The 24779-nt window shown below is 58.7% G+C and overlaps 9 protein-coding genes across 9 annotated transcripts; 3 read left to right on the top strand and 6 right to left on the bottom strand.

Moving 5' to 3' along the window:
• Positions 1–32: 32 nt before the first annotated feature.
• BJ171DRAFT_496274 (uncharacterized protein) lies at positions 33–2513 on the bottom strand. The gene has a single exon (XM_053110179.1). The coding sequence runs from the start codon at positions 2447–2449 to the stop codon at positions 131–133; it is 2319 nt and encodes a 772-aa protein (XP_052968665.1). The 5' UTR covers positions 2450–2513; the 3' UTR covers positions 33–130.
• A 265-nt stretch (positions 2514–2778) lies between these two features.
• Positions 2779–3980, bottom strand: BJ171DRAFT_496273 (ribosomal protein S2, flavodoxin-like domain-containing protein). The gene has a single exon (XM_053110178.1). It carries the CDS (start codon positions 3837–3839, stop codon positions 2856–2858), a length of 984 nt encoding a protein of 327 aa, XP_052968664.1. The 5' UTR covers positions 3840–3980; the 3' UTR covers positions 2779–2855.
• Positions 3981–4182: 202 nt separating this feature from the next.
• On the top strand, positions 4183–8084 carry BJ171DRAFT_496271 (uncharacterized protein). The gene is made up of 7 exons (XM_053110177.1): positions 4183–4736; positions 5096–6561; positions 6751–6784; positions 6926–7088; positions 7270–7344; positions 7485–7633; positions 7860–8084. Exons 1-7 carry the CDS (start codon positions 4283–4285, stop codon positions 8000–8002), a joined length of 2484 nt encoding a protein of 827 aa, XP_052968663.1. The 5' UTR covers positions 4183–4282; the 3' UTR covers positions 8003–8084.
• Positions 8085–8454: 370 nt separating this feature from the next.
• Positions 8455–11050, bottom strand: BJ171DRAFT_421660 (uncharacterized protein; the record flags this gene model as incomplete). Its single annotated transcript, XM_053107496.1, has 9 exons — positions 8455–8514; positions 8715–8867; positions 8965–9183; positions 9354–9422; positions 9574–9704; positions 9820–9991; positions 10253–10413; positions 10557–10692; positions 10859–11050. The coding sequence occupies 9 exons, from the start codon at positions 11048–11050 to the stop codon at positions 8455–8457; spliced, it is 1293 nt and encodes a 430-aa protein (XP_052968662.1).
• A 620-nt stretch (positions 11051–11670) lies between these two features.
• On the bottom strand, positions 11671–12618 carry BJ171DRAFT_15008 (Endoribonuclease L-PSP/chorismate mutase-like protein). The gene is made up of 2 exons (XM_053105775.1): positions 12280–12618; positions 11671–12110 (listed from the first exon to the last, which is right to left on the bottom strand). The coding sequence occupies exons 1-2, from the start codon at positions 12439–12441 to the stop codon at positions 11874–11876; spliced, it is 399 nt and encodes a 132-aa protein (XP_052968661.1). The 5' UTR covers positions 12442–12618; the 3' UTR covers positions 11671–11873.
• An 82-nt stretch (positions 12619–12700) lies between these two features.
• Positions 12701–14097, top strand: BJ171DRAFT_15037 (uncharacterized protein). Its single transcript, XM_053105779.1, has 5 exons — positions 12701–12935; positions 13060–13231; positions 13372–13465; positions 13623–13680; positions 13824–14097. The coding sequence occupies exons 1-5, from the start codon at positions 12796–12798 to the stop codon at positions 13864–13866; spliced, it is 507 nt and encodes a 168-aa protein (XP_052968660.1). The 5' UTR covers positions 12701–12795; the 3' UTR covers positions 13867–14097.
• Positions 14098–14802: 705 nt separating this feature from the next.
• BJ171DRAFT_421844 (acyltransferase ChoActase/COT/CPT) lies at positions 14803–17739 on the bottom strand (the record flags this gene model as incomplete). The annotated part of the gene is made up of 7 exons (XM_053107510.1): positions 14803–15294; positions 15521–16063; positions 16230–16434; positions 16548–16769; positions 16949–17039; positions 17143–17222; positions 17519–17739. 7 exons carry the CDS (start codon positions 17737–17739, stop codon positions 14803–14805), a joined length of 1854 nt encoding a protein of 617 aa, XP_052968659.1.
• A 1608-nt stretch (positions 17740–19347) lies between these two features.
• Positions 19348–22402, bottom strand: BJ171DRAFT_496264 (squalene epoxidase-domain-containing protein). Its single transcript, XM_053110176.1, has 7 exons — positions 22173–22402; positions 21919–22012; positions 21462–21720; positions 21174–21288; positions 20656–20907; positions 20031–20500; positions 19348–19871 (listed from the first exon to the last, which is right to left on the bottom strand). Exons 1-7 carry the CDS (start codon positions 22182–22184, stop codon positions 19688–19690), a joined length of 1386 nt encoding a protein of 461 aa, XP_052968658.1. The 5' UTR covers positions 22185–22402; the 3' UTR covers positions 19348–19687.
• Positions 22403–24288: 1886 nt separating this feature from the next.
• Positions 24289–24483, top strand: BJ171DRAFT_421767 (uncharacterized protein; the record flags this gene model as incomplete). The annotated part of the gene is made up of 1 exon (XM_053107504.1): positions 24289–24483. A coding segment is annotated over one exon (195 nt), but the record flags the coding sequence as incomplete, so codon positions are not given.
• Positions 24484–24779: the final 296 nt, after the last annotated feature.

The raw sequence follows: 24779 nt of genomic DNA, 5'->3' as shown, positions 1-24779 counted from the left end.
CGCTGCTCGAATCGCAGCGGTTCCAGGTATGATATGAGGGAACAGGCCGTGGAGGCAATGTATTTGAGCCCTGCCCAAGCCGACCATTCGGTGCGCAACAGATCAGCAACAACCAGGTTGCAGCAGAGCCTCAGCCGTGCCTATGCGCCTGTTGCCCACCGGCCGGGCCACCTCTGTTTCCGGTCGGCCACTTCGACAGTTGATCAGCCTTGAGTCGATCATTGCGCTGCATCCGTGCCAGATACTGCTGTCGTTCTCTCTGCAGGAAGGCGTCAATCTCGGGAGTTCGAGGACCATGACCGAAGCGGCACTGATCACCGACATGACATCCCTGTGGGCGATAGAAGTAGACGCACGGGAGCAACTTCAGATTGTGAGAGTATCCGCATTCCTCTTCGCTCTTGAGGCACTCGCCGATCTTGAACTTGTGGCAGACAATGTGATTCCCATCCGGCGTCTCGATTCCAGGAACAATCGTATTGAGGTGCTTGTGCTCGCGCTCAACCCATTCCTGCTGAAAGATCGACAGGGCTCCGTGGTTGAACCGGCATTGACTGCCTTTGACGCACCCAGACTTGAAGAAAAACAGACACGGCATCATGCTGAGATTGTGCGAGTATGCGCATGTCTGCTCGGTGTTTGGGCAGACGCCGCCCCGGAAGGGTCCGCAAACGATCGTCTTTCGGTCTGCCGGAGTCATCTCAGGCACCGGCCACCCTGGTCCATCGTGCGAAAACTTGCATTTTTCTCGGCGGAAACACCGTCCTTCGGCCCAGAATTCGCATGGCCGTCTCTGCCGTTCCTTTTCACGCTTGGCGTGCATCATCTGGGTTTGTTGCTCCTTTAGAATCTGCTTCAAGAGACGCTGTGGTTGGTGCTCCGGGGCATTCAGATTGGTCACAATGGTCTCAGGCGATGAATGCGACGCTCCAGGACCGTCATGCATATCGGGCGAAGCTGGTGCCTCGTCGCCGATACCAGAGCCACTGCCTTCGACTGGACCTGGTGCTGCTGCTGGCTTGTGCTTGTTTTTGGAGTTGGACTTGGATTTTTTCTTTTTCTTGCCACTTGTCTTTGTAGAAGATGGCTGGCCAGTCATCTGGTTGGAATGCAGTGGGTTTTGCAAAACTCGTGAGTGCTGAGGATACGGCGGATACGGGGAATGTTGGGGACGCTGAGAGTCTTGGTGGTGTTGCTGATTCTGTCGATGCTGGCGATATATCCATGGTCCTGAATCCTCGGGTACCACAAATGCTTGGCCAGAAGGCATCGTCGGGAGAGGCGGTGTGAAATTCCCAGGGCCAGGGCCATCGTCTTCGTAGCTAATGATGGGACGAGGATCACGGCGGCTGGCGAAGGCGGCGATAGATTCGGATCCAGCGGGTGGGAATGGGCAGGTGTCTCGTCTGAGGGAATAGGCGGCAGAGCCACAGAGCGACTGTCCTTCTGTCTTGGGCATTTTGTTGGCTCGCTCGATGTAGTCAAACGATTGATCCAGCAGCTCTGACAGATTCCATTTTCGTTTGGCTTCGGCTGGCCCGGAGGCGGGTCCGATGCTTGACGGCACAACTGGTTGGTGCTGGGCATTCGATTCAACAGGACCAGTAGGACTTGTCCTGGAGATCGCCAGTTGGTCATCCGCTTCGTCAATCTCTCCTTCTTCGGATTCAGCATCGCCGTCGCCGTCGTCTCGATCCTCATGGCCCTGGTTGCCATGACCATGACCGCATGCTTTGTCTCTGGATGCGACTGCAAGCCCATCGGATGTCGCTTGTGCAGCAACCTTGCTGGGGATCTCGGGCACGGGCGGACTGCCCGGCATGTCAGCGATAGCATTTGCTGGGTGGAGGCTGTGAGAATACAGCGGCATATCCCGCGTGGAGACATGAGCCTCGATCCGAGGCTGGATCAGGGTCAGAGAAACAGAAACCGGCTCGGCTTGGGTGCACGGCGGGAGCAATCGGGCTGCGACATCGGACGTGGTCAGCGGTTGTTGGAGAGGAGCGGGCGATGGATCGTTAGGCCGGTATTGGACGTGCCGTTGAGAATGTGGTGACATGGGGTTGCTCACGGAGATCGAAGGGTCGATGGGTTTTGATTGGATCGCCATGGTTCTGATGGGGAGTGCCGGAGGCCCAAGAAGAGGAGGTGGAAGAAGGAGTCCCGACAGAGCCAGCGATGCCAACGGTGAAGCCTCGCTGGATTCAGGCTCAAGCTCAAGCGGATATGCGGGGTTGTCTTGAAGCCTCGCATGTGCAGCTGTTGATACTGGTGGCTCGCCCGCAGGATGGACGGAAGCTTGAGCGGCGGGTGTGTGGATGACGAAGGGGAGATCATCGAGCACACGAGTTCGTCTTGGCCTTGGGGCTGCCGAGACAGCGTCGGTGCCCAGCGGATGCGGATGCGGATGCGGATCGAGGGGCTGCGGTACTGATGGCGATGAGTCCATGGCTCTTCATGGCAGAACGTAGATTTGGACGGCCTCAGGCAGCGAGATGGGTCGAGCGATGGCAGCAAACAAGCAAAGAACGCACGACCTCGGAGATTGGGCGGCAATTTGTCCCATGGCCGGCCAGGTGCCTCGTGTCGCAGCACAGCCAGATCGCTGCGAGAGAACGGCGTCTGCCTGGATCTGCCTGGATCTGCCTGGATCTGCCTGGATCTGCCTGGATCTGCCTGGATCTGCCATGCAGCGTCGGTCATCGATAGCAGCCTCTCCTGAGCGCACCACTGCTCACAGTCCGCCCCCTCAGTTGCAAATTTGGTCGCAGACATCACTGAGCAGAATTTCCACTGGTTTATTGTGTCCGTGGCGACGATGCAGTTGCCCGTGGTGACCCTCATCACGAATGACCTCATGGTTGCGCCCCGGCGCCATCGAACTTGCTGTATTGCTCCTGCTGGACGGCAGCCTGTCGCAGATCGTGTCCCTCCTTTGCTGCCAGACTCAGAACACCCGCGATCAGCTTGACAGAGGTTTTGGCGTCATCGTTGCCGGGGATGGGATAGGTCACTAGCTTGGGGCTGCAGTCCGTGTCGCAGATGGCAATGACCGGAATGTGGTGCTGGTTGGCTTCGCGGGCAGCCCAGATGTTGTTGGGAAGATCCAGGAGCACCAGCAGATCCGGTTTCGAGACATCGGGCTGTTGAACCGAAACCAGGCCGGCATCGCTCTCGGGAACCTCGACGTTCTTCTTGGCTCGGCGGCCTCGGCCGGCACCTTCGGATTGAACCTGGCCCATCTTGTCGGGATCAAAGCCAACACTTCGCTTGAGCACCCGTTCTTTGTTTGTGATCGTTCCGCCCACCCACTCGACCATGAAGTAGGCATGGCCCTTCAGTGCCGCATCGACAGTGAGTCTGTGAATCGAGGGCCGGGTGCCGACAAAGACGATCTTGCCGCCGTTTCGGGCGACCTCGCGGGTGACGTTGACCGCTCGTCGCAGATGCGAGAGGGTGTGCTCCAGATTGATGATATGGATGCCGTTGCGCTCGCCGTAAATGTAAGGCAGCATGTCGCGGTTCCAGGATGACACAGAGTGGCCCAGATGGACGTTGGCGGCCATTAGCGTCTTGATCGAAAGCTCGCCCGTGGCATTGTTGTGGCTCTGCTCGGCGTGGGCATAAAAGTCGGCCATGGGCGACGGCACATGCACCGTCTTTTTCGGGACCAGCTGAGCCAGATCGATCGTGCCGGCACTTGCAGGGGTCGATTCCAGCGGTGTTGAAGTCGCGGCGGCGGTGACAGTAGCGTTGGCCCGCATGGGCGCCCGGAGGCCGACATTGAGGGCGAGTCGCTTGGCAAGCGATCGTTGTGCAATGGGCTGGATGCGTAGCATTGTTCGAGCGCGAGGTGTGTCGAGGTAGAGACCAAGATGACGGAGGAAGGGGGCCCAGCGGAGGCAGCGGGCAGAGGCTTCAGGCGATCGCGATGCGAACTGGCTTGACCGGTGTGATGCGATCCAAGCGATCCAAGCGATCTTGAAAAAAATTTTCGCTCTTGGGCGAAAGCGGCGGACAGCCACGGGATGGCTGGCCGGGCGATGGCTGGCTCCATGCCGCGCTCGTGCCAGATGCGCAGGCGGCGCCGCCGAGGGCTGCGGTTAGGGCTGGGGCTGCGGTTGGGGCAAGGGTGGTTTTTTTCGAGAAGCACCAAGACCCGACGTATCGGGGAGGGCTGACGGCCTGGCTTCCGCTTTTTCACCCGCTGCCGCTCTCGCCTCCAGCCAAGAGCCCAACCCAGCACACCATCCCGCTGCCGCAGGCCTGCATCCGGGCCGTTATGAGCGACGTTGCAACTGGAATCCAGAAAAGCAAGCTGAAGTCGAAGGGCGTTGCCCAAGCCGAGCACGATCTTGAGAAAGCTGCTCCCACAAGCCACGACTTGCCGGCAGCATCCGTCATGGACAAGCCGACCTCCAAAGCCTCCCGCGAGGCTGTCGAACGGCACAAGGGTCCCTCGGTCGACCCAGGTCTGGATGTCGAAGCAGCCGAAAGGACGTCCGCCAAGCTACTGACCAAGAAGAAGAAGGCCAAGATGGCAAAGTCCGCCATCGCCGATGCCGATACCTCGAGCAACAACACCATCGGCGATCAGACCGGATCCGCATCCATCCCCGCTGAAGTAGCAAACCCTCCCATGAAGAAGAGGCGAAACAATGAGCAGGACCACACAGAGGCTGCACCCTCAGAAAAGACTGTCAAGAAGAGTAAGACCGCCGATAAGACACAGCAGCGTAAGTCCGAACATCCTATCCTCCACTATCCTAATCGCGTGTTGCGGCGACAGTCCATGTCTGATCGTATCGTGGCCGCATCGCGAGGCCGGCGACTCGCTGTCGATCGCTGCCTAAGCTCGACTGGAGGACACGGCACTGTGCCCTCTCGCCATCGATATCGCCATTAACATCGACTCCGACGCCGACATCGACATCGACATGCCGTCGCTGCTTGTAATCCGTGTTGCCTCGACAGCGCTCTTGCTAACGTCACTGATTCGCTATCATCATCGGTACTATCGCACTTTCATCAACACCTGGCTTCGTCGTCTGAAACATCCGGACTCCTATTTATGCCTGCGCGTCCCCGATCGCAGTATCGGGAGAAGCACCTCTATCTGTCAAGCCCAAGAAGAAGAAGAAATCCGCCGATGGTGGTCTGGCGACAGCTGCCAGCGAGGAGCTGAACCCGCCTGAATCCCCAAACGATACTCTTGTTATATCAAAAACCGAAAAAGCAAGCGATGTCGATCCTGACACCGACGAGACTACACCGGACGGCGTTGCGGAGACTGCTGCCCTGGCCAGTCCGTCCGAGGCGGATGTGCACGATAGCGCCGAAGCGAAAAAGAAGAAAAAGAAAAAGAAGAAGAAGCAAGTCGACTCGAATACTGACCCTGAGGCCGCCGATGTCGTAGATGAATCCGGCCTCGAGCATGCCTCCATCCATGCCCAGGCGGCGGCAAAGGAAGAACAAGAAGAGGACGACGGTTTGTCAAGGTCTAATCCGGATGATGTCGGCAAATTCGGATCGGAGAACAAGGCGGGCGGCAAGAAGAAAGCTGTCCGTGCAAAAGGAACGAAAGGCTCCAAGAAAGCCGATGCGACTCAGAACCGGGACGGTCGCGTCGATGCCCCTGTCGAGAACGACAACGAAGGCTCGGGCTCAGACAGAGAAGGCGATGGAAACGACATCGACAACGACAGCGGAGCCGGAGCGCTGTCTCCCGCTGACTCGAGAACACCCAAAGCCACGATCGATTGTCCTCCTAGTGAATCTGTTCCTGTTGAAGTCGCCTGGAAACGAGATGCATCCGAGTTGCAGGACTCACTCGAGGATAAATCAGCCGATCCCGGGCCGGCCAAGCGCCAAAAGTCCAGTGCGTCAGTCGCCCCCGTGCCGCCCCGGAAAGCGGTCCCCATTTCTGTGCCGACCAACCCCGGATTCCTCCCGTTCAAGCTCGATCACGCCCTGTCGCAGAGTCTATTCGTTCAGCGAAGGGATGCGCCTGTAGTTGCTTCGGACGCCGCCAGCATCATCAATGTCCTTATGCCGCCCACCCCTGCCGAGCCAGCCGAAACTGCAGCCACTCAAAGCATCAGTCCGGCCATCAGCAACTACTCGACCATTTACGACTTTATCAACACCGAGCTGGAAACACGCCAGTCATGGCACCAGCAGATCAACCCTCCCGAACATGAAGCCGCGACGTTTGCCTCCGGCCCGTTTGTCAAGCGTGAAATCGAGGCCGTCGATGAGGCGATCCGGCAATACCTCCAGAGCGAAGGACTGGACCCCACCACTGAAAACATCTACGGCTACATCAAGCCGGGAAAGAAAGGACTGAATCGGAAATGCAACGAGTTTTTGAAGGCCATCCAGTACGAGAGCCGTATTAACCGTACGGCCAAGAGTCTGAAGCGGTATTTGGTCAACAAGTATCAAATCATCTCCAAGGGTGAATGGACAAAGGAGGAGGACGACCAGCTTCGTGCCCTCGTCGCCATCCATGGCCGGCAGTGGGCCGAGCTCGAGCGGATGATCGGAAAGGCGTTTGCCAAGGTACGCTGCAACTCACCGTGAGGCGCGGTCCCAAATCGATGCCTTTTTCTCGAAAGCGCGTGGTGGAGATGCTGGACGGATGGGGCTGTCTTGACGCGCATCCATCCGAAAGCGTTTATGGTAGTGGGCAGTTACTTACGCCACTCATCTCTGCATGGCGATCGATTTGGCATATGGCGCTGCTTGCAGGAGCGATATCGGATCCTTGAAGCCCGCGATCAAGGTAAGTCCTGTGCATCGAGAGGCATGCCGTGTCCGGCTCAGCCGACATCCGCGTGCTTGAAGACATGCGTAGAGCAGCGAACGTGATGGTTGTTACTCAGCTTAACTCATTGAACCGACGGCTGACACACACCACCCGCAGGCGAATCGCGCAAATGGAAATACCAGGACTTTATGAAGCTGAAGAAGGTCGGCGCGGAGATGATGGCGGAGATGGATATTGAAGATCCTCGCCAATTCAAGGCATGGACTGCTCTGGCAGCCAAGTTTCCCGGAACAACCCCGGCGAATATGAAGGACTTTTGGCAAGTAGCTGATTCCGGGACAGACTCGTCGTGGGGTGACTGGGTGTGCGTCTGCTTGCTCGCATTCTTCCAATGCAAGTGGAAAGCGCAGATACATCAGCATGTCCCTGAACCGTTATTGCATTCTCGGACCATATTGCGTTCTCGAACCTGCCTCCGCTAATGTCTGCGTCGCTATTAGGAAAACGGTGATGCTCATGGACATTGAGGCCCATCCCGGGTTTCCGCCTGCCCTTGTGCTCGAGTTCCTTCGAAAGTATGTATGAACGTGTGACTCGTCCAGCAAGTGCGACGACTTGCTCTGCGTCGATGGCGCTCCCACACACCGCCGCTTTGCGCCTTGTATAGCAGCCTGACTCTTTGTCACCCCGGCTTCGATGTTGATTTGAACCACAGGATCCAGTCCAGCGGCGCGCACGACGAGTCCGAGGTTCCCTGGACGCACTTCATCAACGGCTTGCTGGTGGGCAAGAGGAGCAACAATCTCCCCAATATGTGGAAAAAACTGAAAGCTGAGCACGGCGACATCAACAGATCGCTGCAGGGTGAGTTCCGCTGGATGCTGGGGCCTCGCCAATCGGTTTTAGCTCACAGGGCAAAGGGCGAGCTGCCAACGATGATACGTGGGGCTGATCTACGCTGGCGGGAGGGAGGGAGGGGCTCATCGCTGGTGGTGCGCGAAGCCAGAGTTGAGGAACGAGTGTGGTTGGGGGTTCTGCTGTTGCGACTGACAGATCTGCTCGCATACGCACGCCCCCATCCAACATCCAGAAAACGTCGAGCTCATAATCCACGAATATGAAGCAAGGTGTGCGATGATCGATCCGCAGGCCATGAACATGGGTCAGATATCAAATGTTCAGCTGATGCTACACGCGAGCGACGCAAAAAGCCCAGAGGGCAGCAGCTCGTGAGCAAGGCGCGACCACCAGCGCTGCCGATCCTGCGTTTGCTCCCCTCCCCTCTCGACCACAAATACATGGACTTGACAAAGGCCTTGGTCGGAAGCGCCGCGTTGCGCGCAGAAAGTACGCAGCGCGGTCATTACATATATATGCCAGAGAGTCGGTGAGAGAGACGCATTGTTGCGGCGCCACAAGCGTCTGGAGCCGGCGAACCAGCAGACAACACCGCAAGCAAGTACAAACAACGACTGCCCACAAAATACACGGGCCGACGCAGCATGGAGCGTCAGCAGCACGGATAGCAATCAGGTCGGGTCGACTTGCGATGTAGCCGTGGTTCGAAAACGGAGAGGCTCGCGGACAGGCCGACAAGCGCAACGTTACCAAGGCAATCTCACTCATGGAGGACAGACGTATGCACAAAATAACAAACCGATGAAACGACAGCTGCTGGAACCAGACTATTCGACAAGCCGGATACCCTCCAAGATCGGGATCAAATCGTCCCAGAGTTTCTGTCCCTGTCGATGGGAAAGATGTGCCTCGAGTGAGTCATCGCCGCGTGATTCTTGTTCACTATCACATCCAGACACAGGTACAGCTCGGACTGGCAAGTCGTTCGTCATTCCAGTTTTGGCTATCCAGCAGCCCGTATGCTCGAACCGGCGACCACGCGCCTGTCACGGATCGATTGCCGCACACTGCAAATCGGGCCACTCACCCGCTGATGGTACTCTAGCTGGGCATCAGTTGATCGGCGCAGAATCTCCTTGAAATCCATCGACTTGTTGGCCTCGAAGAGATCCATTTCCTTCGAGATCTCGTTGGTAAAGGCCTCGGCGGTTTGGTGGCTTGAGTCAACAGCATCTTGCAACTAACGACGCGTTGATGGGGAGAGGGAGGCATCAGCATTGGCGCTCCCTCCATGGACTGTCGAGCGGGTGGATAAGCAGCATCGGCGGCACACGCACCTCTGCAATCTTCAGCTCGAGGCGCCCGATCCGAGCCACCTTGGCCTTTTCAAGATCAACGCCCTTGAGTTCCTGGTATTTGTCCTTGAAGAAGGTGCTGAGGGAGTTGGCGTTGCGGCCGGGATACAGAAGACGCTCTCGTTCGGCGGTGTAGCTTTCCAAGTAGCCCGTCAGAGCCTCGAAATCCATCTGCTTCTGGTCATTCAACTTCAGCACCTCCTATAGATAACCCGCACAAGCCAGCAGACCGAGCGTTGGCCAGATTGGCAATGGGGGCAGTGCGAACGTATGAGAACAGAGCAATAAAGGCAGCCGACATGGCTAGCGGCATAGCCAGCGACATGGCCAGCAGCCACGGCACACGAAATCTCAGCAGCGGGGCTACCGACCCGAACCGAATGGCAGTAAGCGATATAGTCGCGGAGATTGCTTAGATAGTCGTTTTCTTCGTTCTGGATCTGAGTGGTCGTAAGTGCGGAGGCAGAGAGCCATGAAAGATGGCCGCAAATGTCAGTGGATGTCCGTCGCCGCTTACTGATGGGCACTGGTCCCCCAACAGTGCACAGCTGACATGCCTCCCTCCTCAAACACACGACAGCGCCAGGCTACCTTATCCTTCAGCAGCAACGAGGCATCCCGAATGGTGTGCCCAAACTCCGAGAGCGGAACGGTGATTTGCGTCTCCATATTGCCCAACGTTGTCATGAGCCCGGCCAGCTCGGCATAGTCCAGTTCCAGCTCTGTATGGCCCAGTAGGTCAGACCGCCGCAGAGGATGACGCAACTGACGACGGACGCCAATACCGACAATGCCATGAGAACACACAGTAAGCAAACGCGGATGCTTGCCACCTACCCGACTCTTGCTTGACAAGTTTTGCTGCCATTTTCTCGACTGCCGTTAGATTCTCCTCGAGCTTGTCGACGCCCGCACGGTAGAGCAGCGCACGCTCGTCGGGCTTCTTGACTTTGGTGAATACATTGATCAGCACATCGCTCAAGCCTTCGAACACGTATGCATCCTTCTTCTTGATGGCGATTTCCACTCGCTTTGAGGGCGAGAGCAAAGTGTTGCAAGTATTATTTGCGGAGAATCACGGAGCACCAACAGACGTCAGCGGCCAGTCGATGAAGTAAGCAAAGTTAGCTTCAAGTGTGAGAGGCGGCTACAAGACCCGCCAAAGCGTGGTTGATGAAGACGGTGTGGGCTCGGCCCCTGAGTCGCCAGTGAAGCTCGGCTGAGGCGATGCGAGAGAATCGCTGCCTCACCAACTCTTGTTGACATCAACCGCATCGCCCAACCCTACCAGGTCGCTGCTCTCGAGAAATTGCTTGAGGGTCTGACTTCGTTGCAGCGTCGGATGTCGAGAAACGCGGTCGAGATAGATCTGGAGCGACAGCCTTCTCTTCTCGATGAACTCGGTGCTGAAGCGGTCGCCGGTGATATACTCTGTTTTCGTGCAGCAACCGAACGAGGCAATCATCAGTCAGCAAGCATCCACGCGGCGACATTTACAGACCGGCGCAGTCATTGATCATCAACAGCCTTGCTCCCGTCAGCCGACACATTCGCCGTCTATCCATCGGCATTACCCATCCGATGCTTGTCCGGAAGTGGAGGGATGATGCAGGCCGGACACTCGTCGCCCAGATATTTGTTGAGCCAGACAAAATCGGTGAATCGTCGTCGAACCGAGAACTCGGGCACAGAGAACGACTCCAGAATAGTCTGTGGACGAACGAAGCCACATGGCAGAGACGATGGGCCTGTTAGTACCCAAGGCTCAGCTACAGCATCCACAGGCGTGGGGACTGCCGTCACAGCAAACCATCGAGCATATGTGACTGCCATGGCAGCTTGCGGCGCTGTCTCGGGCTCGACGATGGTCTCTCACCTTGGTTGTGATCAGATAGGTGACAAACGCCGTGGTGCCTTCGCCATGCTTCTGGGGGTCACTGATCCATATCTGGATGGCGCTGTTCGTGAAAACCTCAAAGGAAGTGAGGGTGGTGGGGGCATAGGAGCTCGACGAAGGGCCAGCCTTGGCGGGGGGGAGGAGGGGATTGTTGGAAGAGCCCAGGCGCATTCGAGAAGGCATCCGAGCAGCCCACGCAGACGGATTGGGCGAAAGCAAGGAAAGGCATATGGCCGGAGAGCAATCATGTATGATTAGCGCTCGGATCCCTCGGGCCGTACAAGTCGCATGGAGGGAAGTTGGCCAGGCATGCATTGTGCTATATCCCCCTCAGCAAACACTCGAAACGCAAGGGGCTACGACATAGCGCCAGGGTCGCAGACAGGACAGTACCGGAGCAAGCGAGCTAGCCATCTGGAGCGGCGCAACAGAGCTCGAGAGCGGATCGCTATCAAAGTGGCTGCGAGAGGGGCCGGCAATGCTGGACGACCCTTGAGCCTCGCCGGACCAGTGGACGCTGGCGCTGAAGTCGCTGTCGAGAAAGACGTTTTCCATTGGGATCGGCGCCAGGTGGGCGGGCGAGCGGGCGAGCGATGAGACGAAAGGAGGAGGAGGAGGCGGGCAGGCGGGCGGATGGGCGGGCAAGACCAAGCGCACGGTGTACTGAGGACTTGCTGGTGAGCACCCAGGCCGAAGCTGATGAAGGGCGAAATGCATCAATGTGCCAAGGTGACGAGGGCGACGACGAAAGGGGCCGTTCGCCTGTGCTGGACACGAAGGGCGGGACTCGCGGACCTGTCCCAGCGGCAAGGCTCTCCAGCCGTTGCGAACTGCCTCTGCGACGACGATCTGCGACGACGATCTGTGGCGGCACTCGATGGTGACGGCCTGCGTGCACGCTGCTTGCCGGTGGAGACCGACGACACAAATTGTATTGAGGGCCAGCCGGTGGATGTGTGGTAACCAGTTGGCTGCAAGACCGCTCCAAGCCGCACTATAGCACTACAGCATCCACCTCGATCTCAACCAGCATGGCTGGATCGACAAGCTTCTCGACCTGGATTGCCGTGGCCGCGGGCATAACCGACTTCATGAACTCGGCGTGGGCCTTTGCGACGCCGTCCCAGTTGCGCCCCATATCGACGACGTACATGCGGGTGCGGGTGACATCACCGAGGGAGGCTCCGAGGGCCAGCAGACCCCGCTCGATGTTCTGGAAGATCAAGCGGGTCTGATGATACGATGCCGGGCGACGCACGGGTATCAGCACCAGCAACAGCATAATCGGCATGGAGTAAGACTCCCGGGGACTGGCTGGGTCATGCAATCGACCTTGAGCCAACCATGCCAGCGTAGATCGCTACAGCGCCCCCCCCCTCACGCTCCGCACGATCATCTACCTGGGCATATGAGTCTCCATGGTGGGCGATCTTGCCGGTCTCGGGATCGGTAGCGGTGGTTCCGGAGACGAAGACGAAGGGGCCTTTCTTGACCGCTCGCGAGTAGCCAACAATGCTCTCCCACTTGGAGTTGGACGAGACTCGCTGGACGTTGGTTTCCATGGCTTGCGGGGGAGAAGGTGCGATGGCGATGGCGAAGGTGCGATGACGATGGCAATGGCGATGACGATGGCGGCAATGGATGCACTCTCGGGATGCTTCTATTTGAGGTCTCCGTTTGTGGACCGTCGCAGCCGGGACTTGGGACTGCGCTCGGAATCGTCATCACCGTCGCATCGGCGATAGCGCTGGCAGCGGACCTCCAGGAGGGAGGGTGCTTGCTCTTGCTTCTCGGCAGCGAGCGCGGGCACCAATCGCAAGTCCATGGCTATCCGGCGCCTTGATGTGTGTTGGAGCGAATCTCGCCCTTGAGCTCGCGCAGAGACCCTTGCGATACCAGCGATACCAGCGACAGCGATGCGGAAGCTCACCGAGAACCTGCACAGCATCCGCATCCTCACATGCGTGCAGCTCTTGCTGCTGCTGGCGGACCTGATCCTGACGCTGTTCGCCGAATACTTGCGGCATTCGTTTTACTACGTGACCGGGCTGTATCTGTGAGTCGATCTCATCGCCGTTTCCATCATTCGTCGTCGATGCAATTGGGTGGTGGCATTTACCAAAGCATCGGCCACTCGCTGCCAGATCGACTGCTCACTCCAACCGCTTCTCGTGGGGCAGCTTCCAGTTCCTGACCATGAGCCTCAATCTTATTCTGCTGCTTGTTCGATTCACATACTCATACGCCTTTCGCGCCGGCGTCGTCCGGATCATGATCAACGAGTTCTCGGGCTGCATCTGGATATCGGGTGTCTACATGACCGCGTTTGTTGTTTGTCGCATCTACGGACTGGTATGTGGGTGGAGAAGAGAGAGGGGGAAGGAAGGCGAGTTTGGGATGCATCGGCCTTGAATCGGGCTTCGCATCGCACTTCTTTCCACAGCACCATTCGTGTGAATCCGACGATGAACCCGGCGCATTCGGCTCGACAGGTGCTGCTGCCCCGATACACCAACCTCAGTCCGGCGCTGGTCCAGGACTTTTGGGACCCAGGATATCTGGCAGTCTATGTCATTTTCAGACTTGGTAAGGCGTCGCGCAAGAATCCTGGATGGCTTGCGTGTACCAGCCGCCCCCTCCATCATCCAAACGGCAATGAATGCAGACCCTGACGTAAACCAAGAGAGCCTTGCACCCTTCAATCGAAACGATATACTTACGTCCTGGGCTCACGGCCCCATAGTCTCGATTGCGTACTACTATGCATTCAAATCGGCCATCTTGAAGATTTGCCATCCAAAGTAGGGATTGTTGGCAGATACCCTCCCTTGCTTCTGGGTCGAGTCAAATGGTGGAGAGAGACGTTGTGGGCGGCGACCTGCAGCAGCTTGGTTTGCATCGGCGTGCTCATTTCCCTCTCTCTTCGCCGCCGCTGATCAACCAGGTATTACAGCGAGGCCATTTTGAAACGGGACACCATGTTTTGAGCCAGGGCGATTGCCCCTTTCTGCTTCGATGAGGCATTCATTCCCAAAGGCAGCCCTCCCCCTCCCACCGTGCCGGTCTCGATGGACACGCTGTTTGGTCATTGTGGATGGGGTTGTGTATTCAAGATCCAGAAGAAAGTGGCACACACAGGGACTCAAATCGGGCGGCCCCCCTTTCGTTTGGGTGTGCTGCTAATCAACTGCATACCACCACCAGCCGCAACGATGACAACAGTAGAATCAATACGATACTAGAGGGGAGAAGGGAAACAAAAAGAAAGAGAGGGCACGGGAAGGGAAGGGAAGGGAAGGCAAGGGAAGGGAGAGTGGCCCCCACCCTAAACACCAATACCAACAACAACACCAACGAGCAACACAGTTTTGCGTAGGGAACTTACAAATCAGATGGGGCACGGCTGTGATAGAGGGAACGGAAGAAAAAAAATCACACACAATCAAACATGGTACTCAGAGAGATTCGTTGGGAAGCGACAGCTTTGCTCTCTGACCAACAAGACGGGTCTTACTGGTGGTGTTCCTCCTTGATAGTGGGCACGGCTTTGGCCTCAGAGGAGGACGAGAAGAAGCTGAAAGCCTTGCCGCTGGTGATGCCGCAGAAGGGACAGAATCCGCTGCTGGTTTGGGGCTTGTTGGCCAGATAGGGCAGGTTGAAGTCGGAGGGATTAGCCGACTTGGGGGGAAGGGCGGGCATCTCCAGGGTCATGGCTCTGGGGAGCGAGGCGGGCTGCTGGGCAGGAGCGGCGTTGGCATCACTGCGGATCGAGATCGGGCGACCAGTGGGAAGAAGGGAGGCCAAGATTCAAAGCACGAGCGGCATGGTCAGTACGGGGTCCAGAGGCAGTGGATGCACAGCCATGCGTCGCCTGATAAAGGCACCACCACAACCAGATACAGCAGCACACAAAGCAGGATTCCTTACGGGGTAATGACGACAGTAGGTGCAGCGAGTTCAGGGGCCGAGGCAGCCACGGGAGCAGACACGGGAGCAGACACGGGAGCGGGCTTGGGCTTGGGAGGCGGGATCGAAGCCTCAAAGACCTCGCGCATCTCCATGAGAGCCTCGCGGAGGTAGTGCTCAAGCTGGTCGTTTCTCAAGTGGAGAGAGACAATGTTGAAGTAGAGCTTGTTGTTGGGCACCATGTACGCAATACCGTAGCCATCCGAGACGACCTGGCCCCAGCCATAGCCTTCAAAATACTCGGAGGTGATTTGCGAGGTGGAGAGATACCAGTGGGTCGAGTAGGCGTAAGCAGGGTCGGCAAAGAGACTGGGGACAGGCTCGCCAGGGAGAACCGAGAGCTTGAGACCGAGGAGATGGCGATCGACACCACGGCCGTCGATACACTTGGCCATGTAGGCGGACTGGGCGCCGACAGCCTTGCGGCCAAGCTCGCCCTTTTCCTTGGGCTGGATGAGCGGCACGAGTGAACACGATGCAAGGCAGTGTGCGTCAGTAACTAGCGCTGGTGTTCGGTGTTCGACGGGTTGGCTCACACGGTCGGGCGCTGAGGGGCAGCCGGCTCGCTGCAGCATCGACATCGGAGGGGCACCGTCCAGACGCAGCTGGCCGTGCAGCCATAGCAAGCAGCCATAGCAAGCAACACCATCGCAACGATCATGCGTGGGGACTCACCGAGAGAGCGGGGTCATCCATGGCCTTGACCCAGTCGACGGACTCCATCGTGACGGAGCGGCAGGTTTCGGTTCGGCCGCAGAGGAACTTTTTGGTCATGCCGGACTCGTAGGTGGGGACACAGTGGCCGTACATGCGGTAGTAAGCCAGCTGCATGGCCATCTGGGTATATGCGTCGGGGGACACTTGCAACTTCTTGATGAGGTTCTTTCCGTATCCATCAAAAGCAACCACGCGCAGGTCCTCCTTGGCAATCAGGGCGGCAAAGTTGGTCTGGGCCGTGTCGATGGCCTGGAGCAGCGAGTCCGTCAACTCAAACTCGAGGCGCACGGGCTCGATCGAGGCGCCGGTGCGAGTGCCGTGGTTGATGGTGCCATTGTCAAGGCCCTCGAGGATAAAGTCGCAGAGGCGGGAGGTGGGGGTGGCGTCCATCATGGAGTGCTCGCCGAGGAAGCCGGCCTTTCCGTTGTCAAAGACAATGAACTCGAGCGACTTGTCGTAGAAGCGGTTGCGACCGTCGCCGTGCCAGCAAGCGCGGCTAGCCTGAATAAGGAGCAATGTCGGGAGTGTGCGTGAGAGACTGGGAATCAGCAACCGGATACCACAGGCCGGCCAATCCGAGCTTCCCCGTGCAGTCCTGGACCCAGCCCAGCTCAGAGTCCGCCATCAACGGAAGCAACACAGTCGGCAGAGCCAGAGACCAACATACCTCGTCATGGGTCACGGGCTTGGTGTCGTCCAGGCAGAGGACCAAGATGGCGCTCTCGATCGCCTCGAGCGACGCGGCGTTGAGGGGGGACTTCAACATTTCGTCGCGAATGTTGGTCCAGACATCGCGGTGCTCGGAGGTGAGGGCGCCAACGGCGGGGACCTTGCCGATCTTGTCGGCCTGCTCGTAGATCTTGAGAAGCTGCCTGGAGCGACAAGTGGGCGAGATTTGGATAAGCAATTGTGGGCGGGATGGGGTGCCGCGAGCCCACGGGGTGGACATGCACCAGCGACTGCAGAGGTTGTCATTGGAACGTACTCCTCGATCTCATCGGTGGAGAGCTGGCTGCCGTCCTTGTCGATAACGGTGAGGGAGTAGAACTGGTTCTTTCTCATGACGACAATGTGCTGGTTCTCCTTGGGATCGCTGTTGCGAGTAATGTCCGAAGGGATCTGGGGAATGCGGCAGTTGTTGAACATGTACTTGTACTGCTGCATGCAGAGCGGGGTGGTGCGGACCATGTCGGGCTCGAGCTCTTCCCTGTGAAGCGGAGAGGCAAACGGGCGCCGTTACGAGTACCGTTGCGAGCGTCAGCGCTGGAATCACCGAAAGTGTCGTCGCGGCCTGACAGGAGGTGGATCGATATGCCCGCAAAGGCAACGGGCGCATTGACGGCATCACAGGCAGTCGTGAAGCAGGGACACTGTGGCTTCACTTACTTGAGAAGCGAATCTCTGAACAGGAGCGCCCCGGTCACGAGCGAGGCCGCCCTGGCCGCGGGCTGTTTTCTGCGCTTATCATCGCGAAAGACTGCGGGTGGTCGTGGGAGAGGACACGAGAGTCAGCAGGATGAATTCCAAGGAATGAGGAGCGCAGGTGCGGCAATACGCCACGACAGATCCAGAGGACGTACCGAAGAAGTAGCTGACGTTGATGACGACAGGGTCGCGGTAGCCCATGTAGGCCCACTCGTTCCACCAATCGATCAACCAGCTGTGGGAATCGTGCAGGAGGTGTGGATGGGACGCGAGAGTTAGGTCTTGATCAATGAATGCGATGGCGACATGTGCGATGTGGCGACAGAGACCGACGCACTCGCCGCCCAGGCGGTGCCATGTGCTGCACAGAGGAGCTGGCTAACTCGATTGGCCTGGCTGCACCGCCAAACCCGAAACCCGAAACCCGAAACCCGAAACCCGAAACCCGAACCCATCATGACGACACAAAGGGCCCCGTTTTCGTCCGTTGAAGGGAAGGACCCATGGCAGCAGCGACAGCCGGGTCTTTACCTAGTCTCGGACTTTTGAGCTCTTTCGACCAGGCGCTTCTGGAGCTCTTGGCCGACACCGCCCTTCTTGAATTCTTCGACGGCGAGCTTGGTTCTTTCAAAATCCTGCTCGCTCAAAAAGGGCTTGACCGTGGTGAGGTAACGGTCGCAAGTCTCGTCCAATTCGGGGACAGGGAGCTTGGGAAGCTGGGACTGGAAACGAAAGGTTCGAGGTTCACTCATTTCGTTCTACTGGCGATTCTTCTGTCCTGTGTGTGTGTGGGGGGGATAGTCCAGATATGACCGGAGAGCACGAGGATAAGTCGGAGGAATCGGGTTGCGAGGTGAGTATATACGGTGTGCACGGAGGCGACGAGCAAGGGTATCAGGAGACGCTGAAAGGGAGTGTGAGACCAGAGCCAGCGGTGGCAGGTTATGGGGCGATGGAGGTCGATGGTGGAGGCGCACCAAGCGAACGCAGGCGGATGTGATTGGGAGCGAGCACAGCGAAGGATATGGGCAGAGACAGCGACCCGAAGGCAGCGCCGTTGGATACACCCAGAGGCGGCGGGCGATGGGAAGAAGGTCCGGACAGGTCCAGGCCGACCCAGGATACAACCCAACCGACCGGACAGGCCGAGACAGGCCGAGACGAGACAATGCGAGGGAGCGCAAGCCCAAACCCATAGCGCCGGGGCTCGGGATGGAAACGGGGCTCGCGCGAGGAAAACAAACAACCGGGCAAGACGGGCCGCGGAAGGGCAACCCAGATGCGCCCGCCAAAGATCAACAGATGCCGGGCGAGCATCCGTGGTGCTGGGCCGGGAAACAATCGCGGCCTCCGAGGCGGACCATGCAACGGGGACTCGCCAGGATCGGCGGAGAGAGTCGGAGAGAGCATGCGGCGATAAGCAACGTACAGAAAGAGTCAGCAAGTCGATACTGCGGTTGGGTTCGATAAGGGAGTTGGAGGGCTTTCGGGAGGGGCGCTGCGGGAGAGGAGCGTTCGGGGTTTCCGAGTGGGATCGTGAGGAAAGAATCGGGACGGCAGGGCCGATAAATAGGACGAATGGTCTCACGGCGAGAGCGCGGCGAGAGCGCGGCGAGAGCGCGGCGAAAGGGGGGCGAGAGGGGGACGAGAGCGCCTCGGAGGACAGCGAGACCGCCGCGGGACATGTGGCGGAGACGGCCTTGTGCAGGGCTGTGTCACCGGTGTCGCCCGGCGCAGTGTGTCTGTCGGCTGCTGTGCCCGGGCTGCTGTTGCACAGCTGTCTCTGTGTCTGCCCTGGCAAGGGGCCGCGTCCAGCACCACGCATGTGACCGCCTTGGGGCCCCAGCCAGATGATGTTGTGGCCAGCCGGCGGCGCCACCCGCCCCACAGACCCTCACTGTTTTTGCGCCGCGCGTCGCAGATAGCGGTCGGAGTCTCGGCTGTGCTGGCGGCGGCGCACACAGACAACGCATCGCGGACACGTGAGCCACGCACACACACACGACGCAGTGTCACCAGATACCGACACAGTGCGCAGCAGGCCACACAGCAGGGCTGCGCGCTCTGGTTGATGCGCCATGACCGGCGGGTTTCTCACGATTGCGCATCGGGATGCAGGCCGAGGATCATGAGACGGACGCCGTGGCCGAGTGGTGTGCTGGAGGACCAGGCGCCAGGAGGCCGCCAGGCAAAATTGAGCGGCATGGCTGCGGAGACACAGGCGTTGCCTTGGGCAGTGCGACTGAACTTTGTCCAGGCCCAGGTCGATTGGATGGGTCCAATAGACATGAGAATTGCCGCGGATCGTCCTTGATTGTGCCTCTCCCCCAGAGCCTCTCGCGTTGCTGAGGAAAAAAATATACAATGATGTGATATGTATTCAGTTTGTGGGAAGACTTGGATCGGCGATTCCAGTAGAATAAAGAAAGAGGAAAAAACAAAGAATGTATGAAAAAATGGGCTTGCACAGGCAGGGAGGTTTGATCAGGAGATGACGTTGGTTGATCAAGTGGATGCAGGTTGTTGGACCGAGTCCCTGCCAACTAGCCATTCTCCGCAAACTGGGAGAAGACCTTGCGAGATCAGTCGCGATGACAGGGCTCGCTGGTTGGCGGCTTCCTTGGGTCCAGTGCCCGAGACCCGATGGCCCAGACACTCAGACTCGGACACTCAGACTCGGAGACTGGGAGACCGGGAAGATCAGGCCCTGATTTCGGTCCAGATGACTGGGAGGATCACAACGCAGGCAGTCCACAGCACCAAGATGGACTTGACAATGTTGTAGGGCACCATGTAAATCGGACCCGAGGTGGTCATGGTGTAGGAGGCATACAGCGCGACCAGGAAAAAGTGGTTGAAGAGCGTGAGGGGCTCGGGCCGCAGGCTGTTGGGGATGGGGTGTGAGCGGTGGACTGTCAGGTTAAGCTCGAAATGGAAGTGTCGATCAGGACACTGCCCACCAGCCAGCGGATTTCAACCCAGTGGGACGATTCCTGTGCATCGACGCCCAGTACATCCGTGCAAATGAGACCCGACGACTTACCCAGCCAAGAGCCCGACTGGAGTGCTGGCGCATCGTCCGCCAAGCTGAAAGTAGCCAAAGCAGCCCTTCTGAAGCTCCATCATGAGCGGCTGGTCGTTGGCCGAGAACAAGCTGTAGAGAGCCTGCGCCAGGACGTTGATGACCGAGGACAGCTCCTTACGCTTGCGATGCAGCTTGACCATTTGCGATCGCACCAGGGTATTCGAGTTCTGGAAGGTCGGGATGATCTTGGGGTGGAGGTGGTCGCGCAGATGGACGACATCCCAGAAGGCAACAGTCATGCCGCCGCCGGTGAGAGGGTGGCGCATGTTGTTGGCATCGCCAAGCAGAATGACGCCCTCTTGCTTGTTCATGGCCGAGGGCAGCCACTGGTTCGGCATGGAGCGCAGACGCTCGCTCTCGATTGCCTCGTAGAAAGATGGCTGCACAGACTTTGGCAGCTGGGGGCCGATCGTATCTTTGAGATAAGTCTGATTCGATGTCGCCGTTTGAAGCGTGGGGATGGGGTGAAGATGGATGGGGTGAAGATGGATGGGGGCGGATGGGATCAGCGTTGGCGACACGGGCGGCATCGGCCCAGGATTCGGGTCGGCCGGAGCTCGGACATGCATCCACGTCAGCCTACCTTGAGCTCACCGCCAGTGGGCATCTTGCCGGGGACATCCATGAGGATTCGGGTGTCGTCGGTGCCGATCTGATAGAGCAGGACTGGAGAAGGCTTGCACAAGATGACATGTCCGTGGTGCTTGTATGGCAGATTGCAGTTCTTGAGGACCATGCCGACAAAGTGAGACGAGATGGTGACCTTGTTCGGGGAGAGGTCCTTGCGGAACTTGGAGAAGCAGCCATCGACGACCAGGGTAAGGGGCGCATAGATCTGGGCAGACGGAAGGGTGCGCATCATGTGGCAGTGGATGAACGGTGGACATGGTTTAGTCCAGATGCACGGCGCAGGGATATCGTCGTTGTTGATGGGTCGATTTGCAATTGCGTTGTGGATCGATGGACAACCGATGGCAAGAGCATATAATATAAGTGGGTCGAAATGGATGCCAAGCGACCGAGGCGTACGCGCCAAGAAATGCCAGCAGGGCCAAATGCAAAGAATAGTGTTTGGATTTGCGTGCTCTTGGGATACCGTACCGTCGACAGAACAGGCTCGGCGCCAGGCTCGGTCTTGGTCGAGACGCTCACGCCGACAACCTTGTCAGTTTCATCCGTGGCGAGGGCGGTGACAGTGGCTTCGAGGGTGGTGACGCTGGTGCGAAGCGTGGCGGGCAATGCAGCGACCAAAGTCAGAAACGAGCGACAGGGGATGGGCAAGCCCGCTGCGGGTGTACACGCCTATGGGACAGCAATCCACAGGATGAAAGCGGGATTCCGTCGCCAGGGATGGCCGCGAACATGATTCGGCAGGATGGGATGACTTACTTGGGGGCTTGGCGGGCAGCCTTGCGCAGGTTCATGATGAACTTGCCGTGGTGGAAAGCAATGCCTTGGCTGACGCCGCGGTCGGTCGGGTATTTGAGCAAAACGTGGTCCTCGGGGTTCTGATAGACGACATAGCCATCGTGGATAATGCCGTCGATGCCATCGAGGGTCCAGTCGAGACCAAGCTCCTTCAGGGCTTTGACACCACCAGGCTGGAGAAGCTCGCCGACGATGCGATCGGGCTCGCTCCAGTCCCGCTCTGCGAAATAAAACGGAGAGAGAGGCGAAAGTGTGTGTGGGGAGACAAGGTTTAGAATTGGTGCATGGACAAAGGTTAGAACCGAATGTTGAGCGTTGAGCGTACAGTGAGGTCGATGGCAGAGCCGACGGCCAGGGAAGGAGATGGGAAGGATAGGCGAGCCGCCAAAGTGGGATCCGATGCAAGACGGGCGCTTACCGATCAGGAGAACCTTGCGTCCGTCACGGCCGAGAGCCGCAGCAGCGGTGCAGCCAACAACACCGGCACCAACGACGATGATATCGTATTCAATCTGTGGGGGGGGGTGGAAGAGGCAGAGGAGTTGAGAGTCAGCGGGGGGGATGCAAGTGTGATGTGGATGATGCAAGTGTGATGTGGATGATGCTGGTGGAGAGGGCGAGCGTTGCGGCGAAGGAGTGAGTGTTGCGGCAACGGATGGGACGATCGAGTACATCCTGGGACATGTTGGGAAATAGCTTGGCAGTTTGAGAGATGTAGCAGGGGAAAGGAGTGCTCTGCAGAGATCAGCAGGAGGCGGGCCGGGTGTCCGACGAGATGGGATGGCTTGAAAAGCTAGGTGGCAGAGAGTTTGAGCGCGATGGCGGCGAGCAACACAGGCCGAGACAGCGCGGAAATATATGGCAGCGATCGAGGGGCAACGGAGCAGACCGAGTCAGAGGAGCGGAAGGGACAGGAAAAAGCGAGGCACAGGATGACTCGATCGGCGTGCGGGCGATTGGCGGGCAGGCGCCGCGGGACACGAGCACGATCGCGGCGCGACAAATGGGAAAATCCGACGGAGGAGGAGGGGATCTGCATGTGTCATTCTGCGGGGATGGTGATGTTGTTGGTGGGGTGATGTTGGTGGTGACGGGATGGTGTTGGTGGTGACGGGATGGTGTTGTTGGCGATGGGATGTGTCGGGTATGATGTGGGGAACTCACTTGCGCGGTGTTGGAAGCAAATGTTGTCAGTACAGCCGGACGGCGCTGTAAGTCGTCTGTCTGCAAGCAGATTGAGTGAATCGATGGACGGCGGGTGAGAGTGAATCGGAGACGGTGGGAAATCGAGTGAGTCAAACGAGGGGCGGCCCAAAAAGGGCAAAATCGGGCGCAATTCCCATTGGCCAGCGAGACAACTGCGGGTCAGCGTGGATCGAGTGGGTGGATCGAGTGTGGCTGGGTGTGTGGGTGGATCCAGCTCTATTCACCCACTCGATCCACTCGATCCACTCGATCCACCCAGACCCGCAGCGATTGGCTGCCGCTCGCGCAACCCCCCACGACAAAGGGCGGCGCGCAATCGGGTGGGCAGGTGTGGGGGTGTGTCGCCATGACGGTGGGGGTGTGTCGCCGGACTTGTGGGGGTGTGTTGCGGCGGGGCAGGGGCCCGGCGGGGCGTGATGGGCGGACAAGGGGAGGGCAGCCAACCAAGGGCGCGGCAGTGTGGGGGTGTGCGACACGTGTCGATTTCAAATCGCGAGAGCGAGAAGGGCGATGCCGGCGCCAATGCTGATGCAGATGCAGATGCTGATGCCGACGCTGATGCTGATGCAGATGCAGATGCTGGTGAAGATGCAGATGCAGATGTTCATGCTGTTCATGCTCATGTCCATAGCGCAGGTAGCAGACCCTCAGCAAGTCCACCGGCCTCGTCCGATCCGTCGCCAGCCGACCGAGCGGCCCCACCCGTCGTCTCCCCACCACAGCCCTCAGCAGCCCACAACAGCACACAGCGGTCCCTCACAAGGACGCGTGTGCTGATTGGACGGCGATGATGCCATCGGCCCACCACTGGCCCGCCTCTGGCCCGCCGCTGGCCCGCCGCTGGCCCAGATCGGCTCGCCATTCGGCCGCGATGGTGCAATCGTCCAGCAATCAGCGCTCGCCCTCCATGCCCATGCGCGAACGTCTCTGTCTGCTGCTCGGGCGGCATCGGCGCTGTTTGCTTTTCAGCGCTCTCTTCTGCTCACTCTTCACTCTGTTCGTTCCCGCCGCATTCGCACATCCCCGCAGGGCATCACTCTCGGTCTGCAGCAATTATCGCATATCCCGCTGCAACAACCATCGGATTACACTCCATCATCGCATCGACGTAATTCGACTCCACTATCGCTCCGACGCAATTCGACTCGCAATTCAATCCCATCCGATTCCTTCGCCTCTCCCCCCCCCCGCCCTCTGATCTTTCCCTTCGGCCCACACCGACGCTGTGTCCGCCGCTCTTCACGGCACTTCCCCATCCCATACCGCAATTGTCTCGGCAATTGCCGTCATTCGCCCGGATCCACCACCACCCTTTCGCGCCCTCCCTCCCTCGCTCGCCCACTTCCCGGCCACGCTCCCACCCCACCCCACACCATCGGCCACGCCGCATCATCGGTTACTTGTGCTGCTCGCAATCGCTCTTGCTGCCAACCCCGCCGTCGATCCTTGGCTTTTAAAAGGTCCTGCACCTCCCTCTCGCAACTCCCGCTGCTCTCTCGTTTGTCCTGCCGTTCGCACGCTTGTCCTGCGAATCAACCCCACTACCAACCCCCCCCCTCGTCCCACGCACACCCTCTCCAACATGAGCTCGCTCGCCTCGGCTCCTGCCCTCGACAGGAAAAAGTACCCCTGTCCCACTTGCCATCTGTCCTTCCGTCGCTCCGAACACCTCTCCCGGCATCTCCTCACCCACTCGGGCGCCAAGCCCTTCCTTTGCCACATCTGCTCGCGTTCCTTCTCCCGTCTCGACGCCGTCCAGCGCCATGTCAAGACCCATCTCGACTCGTCCAAAGCCCTGTCTTCGGACTCGTCGCCGGCGTCGCAGTCGGCCCTGGTCTCGGCACACATCCGCAAGCTTCCTGCCCCTGCCCCTTCCAAATCCTCGCCGGCGTCCCAGCGCAGCCTGCGGCCTGCACTCCCACGAACCCCATCCCACTCGCCCGAGGTCGCACTGTCCTCGTCGGCCGATCAGGTTACTTCGCCCGTCTCCTCACCCCAGTCAAGCCACTACTGTCTTCCGTTCTCGACATCTGCCTCAAGCCCCATCTCGCCCTCGTCCATGTGTGCGCTTCC

Source organism: Polychytrium aggregatum (assembly GCF_025602895.1).
Source record: "Polychytrium aggregatum strain JEL109 chromosome Unknown BJ171scaffold_10, whole genome shotgun sequence".
Lineage (NCBI taxonomy): Eukaryota > Fungi > Chytridiomycota > Chytridiomycetes > Polychytriales > Polychytrium > Polychytrium aggregatum.
The sequence above is the reverse complement of the archived record's forward strand: the minus strand, read 5'-3'. Positions and strand labels throughout refer to the sequence as shown.

Bases quoted from the DNA above. Each gene is read 5' to 3' on its own strand.
- BJ171DRAFT_496274 (XM_053110179.1), bottom strand. From the start codon at position 2,449: ATGGACTCATCGCCATCAGTACCGCAGCCCCTCGATCCGCATCCGCAT.
- BJ171DRAFT_496273 (XM_053110178.1), bottom strand. From the start codon at position 3,839: ATGCTACGCATCCAGCCCATTGCACAACGATCGCTTGCCAAGCGACTC.
- BJ171DRAFT_496271 (XM_053110177.1), top strand. From the start codon at position 4,283: ATGAGCGACGTTGCAACTGGAATCCAGAAAAGCAAGCTGAAGTCGAAG. The intron at 4,737-5,095 runs GTAAGTCCGAAC...CCCCGATCGCAG, and splicing joins CGCCGATAAGACACAGCAGC to TATCGGGAGAAGCACCTCTA. The intron at 7,634-7,859 runs GTGAGTTCCGCT...TCCAACATCCAG, and splicing joins CATCAACAGATCGCTGCAGG to AAAACGTCGAGCTCATAATC.
- BJ171DRAFT_15008 (XM_053105775.1), bottom strand. From the start codon at position 12,441: ATGGAAACCAACGTCCAGCGAGTCTCGTCCAACTCCAAGTGGGAGAGC. The intron at 12,111-12,279 runs GTAGATGATCGT...TCGTATCATCAG, and splicing joins ATGGAGACTCATATGCCCAG to ACCCGCTTGATCTTCCAGAA.
- BJ171DRAFT_15037 (XM_053105779.1), top strand. From the start codon at position 12,796: ATGCGGAAGCTCACCGAGAACCTGCACAGCATCCGCATCCTCACATGC. The intron at 13,232-13,371 runs GTATGTGGGTGG...TCGGCTCGACAG, and splicing joins TTTGTCGCATCTACGGACTG to GTGCTGCTGCCCCGATACAC. The intron at 13,466-13,622 runs GTAAGGCGTCGC...ACGGCCCCATAG, and splicing joins CTATGTCATTTTCAGACTTG to TCTCGATTGCGTACTACTAT.
- BJ171DRAFT_496264 (XM_053110176.1), bottom strand. The intron at 21,721-21,918 runs GTAAGCGCCCGT...TTTATTTCGCAG, and splicing joins ACGCAAGGTTCTCCTGATCG to AGCGGGACTGGAGCGAGCCC. The intron at 20,501-20,655 runs GTAGGCTGACGT...ACATCGAATCAG, and splicing joins CCACTGGCGGTGAGCTCAAG to ACTTATCTCAAAGATACGAT.